The sequence below is a fragment of the Solanum tuberosum genome, unplaced genomic scaffold, assembly GCF_000226075.1.
Source record: "Solanum tuberosum cultivar DM 1-3 516 R44 unplaced genomic scaffold, SolTub_3.0 scf00011, whole genome shotgun sequence".
In the NCBI taxonomy this organism is placed as follows: Eukaryota; Viridiplantae; Streptophyta; class Magnoliopsida; order Solanales; family Solanaceae; genus Solanum; species Solanum tuberosum.
Window position 1 is genome coordinate 2,732,047 of NW_006238938.1, and position 5,264 is coordinate 2,737,310.

Sequence of the window (5,264 nt, forward strand, 5' to 3'; positions counted from 1 at the left end):
GCCACCCCCAAAAAAAATAATTTAAGTTTGCTTTTTAAAAAAAATTTCAAGTTCAAATTTTTATTTTTTCACCCCTACCTTCGAACCCTCTCTCCCCTCCCCCCTCCAATCCCATCCCCACCCCCAAAAAATAATTTAAGTTTTCTTTTAAATAATATTTTCTACTCTCTAGTAAAAATAAAAGATATTTTCTCAAAAATATTTTTTCATTCATAAATCAAACACTAAATTTTTTTTTCCGAAAAATATTTTTTACTCACCAACCAAACATGAAAAAATAAGTCAAAAATCTACTTGTTTTTCAGGAAATTATTTTCTAGGAAAACATTTTCCATGGAAAACATTTTTCTTCGTACCAAACATACCCTTAATATCATGTATTTTAATTTGAAGACTTGCATCATACCTTCTACTCATTTCTCTCCTGTTTCCATTTCCCCCTTGCCTTATTGCTATGATTTTAAAAAGTATTTACAATTAAGAAATCCCCTTCCCCCCAAAATGTGCATTGAGTAGTAGGAAGGAGAGAGGAAAAGAAATGGAGTTGAGAATGAGTGGAAATGCAGTGAAGACGTTCGCCAGATCCATAACTTGCCTTGCACGCATTGGCGCTGAGGTCGCCATTCAAGCCTCTTCTACCCAGGTTAGCAAATGTTTCACCTCATGTAAAGTTGGTTGGACTGTTTGCTCCACAATTATAGTAATTAGGGTTTTGTGGTCGCTTCAGGTTATTCCATGTTAGTTTACAATTCAACTACTTCATTGTCTCCTTCTTTTTCGCAGCTCACATTTCACACTCTCAACTCCTCAAGATCGGCCTATCAATCAATTACATTCAAACCTGATTTTTTTGATGTCTTCACTGTTTCTGCTCCACAGGTGCAATGTAGTGTGCTCTTGAAGGTATATATATGCTTTTACCAATCCAATCCTCTCTACTCTAAACTCTTTTTCTGAATTTTACCTTACCTTCATGTTTTCTAGGCCATTTGTTCTGTATTAAGAACACCAATTGCCAGTATAGATCATTTGACTGTCTCATTGCCTAATCCTGATGCATCAAAGGTGCAGTGGACACTCAACTGCCATAATGGTAAAACTTTCTACAGTTTTTTTTTGTTTTTTTTAGGATTTCCTAAAATACAAGGAAAATATGTTCTTAGTTACAAGCTATAGATTAGGGCAGGGAGTATTTAGTTTGATGGATAGACCATGTGGAGACTCACATAGCTATAGTGTCAAAGGTCTGGTGAATTTTGTTATGATTCTCATGAATAAATGGTCACATTGTGTCTACTCATGCATTATCTTCACATTTTGGCACAAGGTGATAAGAGTGTAAAAAAGGTGTAGGAAGAAAGGTACTGGAAACGTTAGAATAGGAGAAACTCCAAAAGAAAGTTAAAAGGGAGAGTGTAATGACTCAGGCAACAACCTTTGAAGCCCCACAATTTTATCCCTTAGATCTTTAACCCAAATGCCACTTCAATACTTGAAATCGCCCCTAACTTTCCCCTCATTTCAGATGGGGCTTTGCCTAAGGAAACTTTTACATCGAACCAACGTCTGGATTACAACTACTAGTTCTCCTAGGCTTTTCAACTCAACAGCTCATGCCCAACTGCCAAGGTGTTGTCCGCTCTAACCTAACCTTTAGGGACTTATGGTTTTCTTCTTGTAGGCTTTAACCCAAAAAGTGCCTCAGTAATTAAAATCCTAAGCTCACGACTTTATGACCCCTAACTTTTCTCTCCATTCTGATGTGGTATTTTCCTTAAGCAAGTATCACAGTGAACCTCCTTTCAAATTCAACTACCAATGCCCCATGTCCAACTGTTAAGGTATTGTCTGCTCTGGCCTAACCTTTGGGGCTCATAGTTTAGACCCCTTTGATTTTTTTTTGATAATTGTGCTGTCCGGAACAACTTGCACGCATCTTGACTAATTCAAAGGGATACCTACTCCCTTGATTTTTAACCCAAAGGTGCTGCCAGTTGAATTCTTAAATTCGCCTTTTATGGTCCCTAACTTTTTCCTGCCATTTCGATGCAGGATTTGTCTAAGATAAGTTTCACAGCGAACTCCCTGTCGAGTTCAACCACCAGGCGTTCCTAAGCTGTTACAATTGTTAACACAATGGGCACTATTTTCCTATTTATAAATTTGGGAACTTGAACAAATTAAAACTCTTAAGACAACTGAAACTCAATATTTAACAAAAAGACAATGGTAAAATCAAACTAAAATTCTTAACATTAACAAGGGATAAATCTTTTTATCTAATCATAATCTGGATACAACAACGATATAATATTATACTCAGTGTAATCCAACAAGTGGGGTTTGGGAAGGATAGAATGTACGTAGACTCACGGCTGTCGTGAAGGTGGAGAGGCTATTTATGAGAAACCATAGACTCAAGTGCAATAGATCAAAGTAGTTAAGAGAAAAGACGTCTGTCGTGAAGGTGGAGAGGCTATTTATGAAAAACCGTAGACTCAAGTGCAACAAATCAAAGTAGTTAAGAGAAAGGAAATATGACAATGAAGAAAACATTGCAACTAATAAGGAAAGTAGTACAAAGCATTCAGAAAAAAGAACAATAACAGTAGTAAATAATGCGGTAACTGAAACACAATAGACAACAAATGGTAATAGATATCAAAAGGAAGAAACTACATGAATAAGCCTAATACTGCGACAGACACAGTGCTCTAGATTCCCACCCAGCCTTGTCCTTTCTCATAATTTGACACTCAAAAACACTTGCTGAAAATGATTAACCGAATACAATCTGCTTGTCAATTGCTGAAAAAAGCACTTCTCAAATATATATTTCTTCGAGAAAGTCAACACTGTGTAAACAGTAAATCTCAAAACCATAAAGCTACTGAGCTGTGAAGTATGAACCTTACAAACAAAAGTATAGTGGGATCCTGTTATTACACAAACACTTACACATTGCCAATTAATTCTATCAGATCCCCAACATCCCCCCACAAGTACTGTTTACACCCAAAAAAAAAGAGAGGCTAAGACAGTTCATCCTGATTTTCTTGATGGAGTTGCTAGTGCCTTAAAAAATTCTTGAGTTTCTTTCAAATGAATTTGTCAAACACAAACTGCTTTTCCTAGAAATAATTTTTGGTAAGCTATTTTAAAAAAAGTACTTTTCAAAATAAGCTATTTTTGACCACTTGGCCAAACGGGCCCTAAATAGATTTAGTACCAAGAAAAGAGGAAGAAAGGTAAGGACAAAACATAAGAAATGAAAATTTAAATGATAGGCGAAGGAGTAGGGAACTGTTGAACAAGGTAAAACTCATGAGATAGTTAAGCCTATCTCTAGTTAAATGATAAAGATAATTTCAAACTAAAGCAAGTGATGATAACACTGAATTGGAATGTCAAAAGTCAAGTATATTATAATAATAGATACATATGAATTAATTGAAGAATCTACAAAGATAAATACAATTAAGTATTGAAAATTAGCTTAAAATGTCAAAAGGTATACGATAGATTAGCTTTTTCTACTATACAATCTCCTATATCTAATAGGAAATGCATCCTAAGTTGACCACTTGACCTTGGTTCCAAGTATGAAGATAATAACAACTTAAAAATAATATATGCTACATACTTTATTTTGCCCTATTCATTAAGGAGTATTATTGGAATGCTGTGATTGTAGTTTGTCATAATTTAATCTCCTGGAGATGTTATGCTTACGTTTGACATATTTTAAATTCCTGAAAGTGTTATGCTTACATTTGTCATATTTTAATCTCCTGAAGTGATATGCTTAACATTCTTATTTGTAACAGTTTTCAGCATTTTCTGTTTTAAACTTTCCTCGGCATATGTTAGCAGTCTTTGGGTTGAACTTTCACTAATTTGTATCATGAAGATATCATTTGCACCATTGAGATGTCCCATGTATCTCCCTATACTGCAAGACCTGCTTAATCTCTCTGATAACATGATACGTACAACATAGATGATCGTATTGATGTATTAGCAGCATCACCTTACCGTGCCACTTTTACAGGTATGAGGAAAGCTTATTGGATTACTTGCAATGTTGAACCTGACATACAACACTTATCCCTTGATAGGAGAAAGCTTCCAAGCAACTTTGTGGTGAGGCCTCGTGATCTGAATAGGTTATTGTCCAACTTCCAAACAACTCTTCAGGAGATCACAATCATTGCTACCAATCCGACTTGCTTACCTCCTGATACTGCAACTGAAATTGGAGGGAAAGCTGTTGAGCTCAGAAGTTATATAGACCCAACCAAAGGTATACTGGGTGAACCACTTTTTCTTTTCTTTTTTCTCTTGTTTATTTACAGGTGGTTTTAAGCTGTTAATCTTTCTTTGTAGAAAATGATTCATCACTACACACTCAGTTGTGGATAGATCCCACTGAAGAGTTTGTGCAGTATAATCATAATGCAAACCCTGTGGATGTGACATTTGGAGTGAAGGAATCAAAGGTATCTTCATTGTCATGTCTTTGACAGGGACTTCTCTAATCCAATTAAAGCCTTTTCAATTCTGAGGCCTTTTCTTAGATGACATGTAATAACAACTTTGATGCTGTAAAATAGCGCGTGTGTTTCCTGGAGGTCTTTCAATGTTTGCTGAACGTTTTTTTTGTTCTGTTTTTGCAAATTCTCTCTTCAGGCTTTCCTTTCTTTCTGTGAGGGATGTGAAGTTGACATACAGATCTATTTTGACAAAGCTGGCGAGTAAGATAATCAAACACTCTCTGGTTCTTTTTTTGACATCAGTTCCTTGTTGGTTTCTTTAAACTGTCCTTGTCTTCAGCAAGAGGAACTGTATGCACTTAGGATATCTGCACAGAAAGCTATTTTGAAGTCCGGACATATTGCATACATTTGCCTCCATATCAGCACTTTTTGGCTTGGATGGTTGATAACTACTTCCGAAGGAATTCAAAAATGATTTTCTTTCACACAGCTTAATGATTTAGGTTGCATATTTTTTGTAAAATGGCCAACTGAGGATATTCATCCAAAAAAAAAAGTTGAACGCAATAACATCAAAAGACATGTTTTTTTTGCTACATAATCAAATTAGCTAGTATGTTTAAATTAATTGCAGTCAATTGTTGTGAAAGATAAGTTTGGCAACGCCCCCAAGGCCTAGCTCAAGTGGCAAAAGGTGGAGGATTTGTGGCTTAGGTCGCAGGTTCAAGCCCCACACCATGCAAAGCGAAACCCGGTATTTAAGTGGAG

The 5,264-nt window shown here is 35.9% G+C and overlaps 1 protein-coding gene across 1 annotated transcript in view; it reads left to right on the plus strand.

The window, feature by feature from the left end:
- The first annotated feature begins 422 nt into the window (after window positions 1-422).
- The window catches only part of LOC102593069 (cell cycle checkpoint control protein RAD9A), a 7,949-nt gene continuing 3,107 nt past the window's right edge, over window positions 423-5,264 (plus strand). Inside the window, exons 1-6 of the mRNA XM_006339905.2 lie at window positions 423-643; window positions 784-903; window positions 985-1,093; window positions 4,052-4,303; window positions 4,387-4,499; window positions 4,690-4,754. Of these exons, the coding sequence (XP_006339967.1) occupies window positions 539-643; window positions 784-903; window positions 985-1,093; window positions 4,052-4,303; window positions 4,387-4,499; window positions 4,690-4,754 (764 nt within the window). The 5' untranslated portion in view covers window positions 423-538. The remainder of the gene's footprint in view (window positions 644-783; window positions 904-984; window positions 1,094-4,051; window positions 4,304-4,386; window positions 4,500-4,689; window positions 4,755-5,264) is intronic.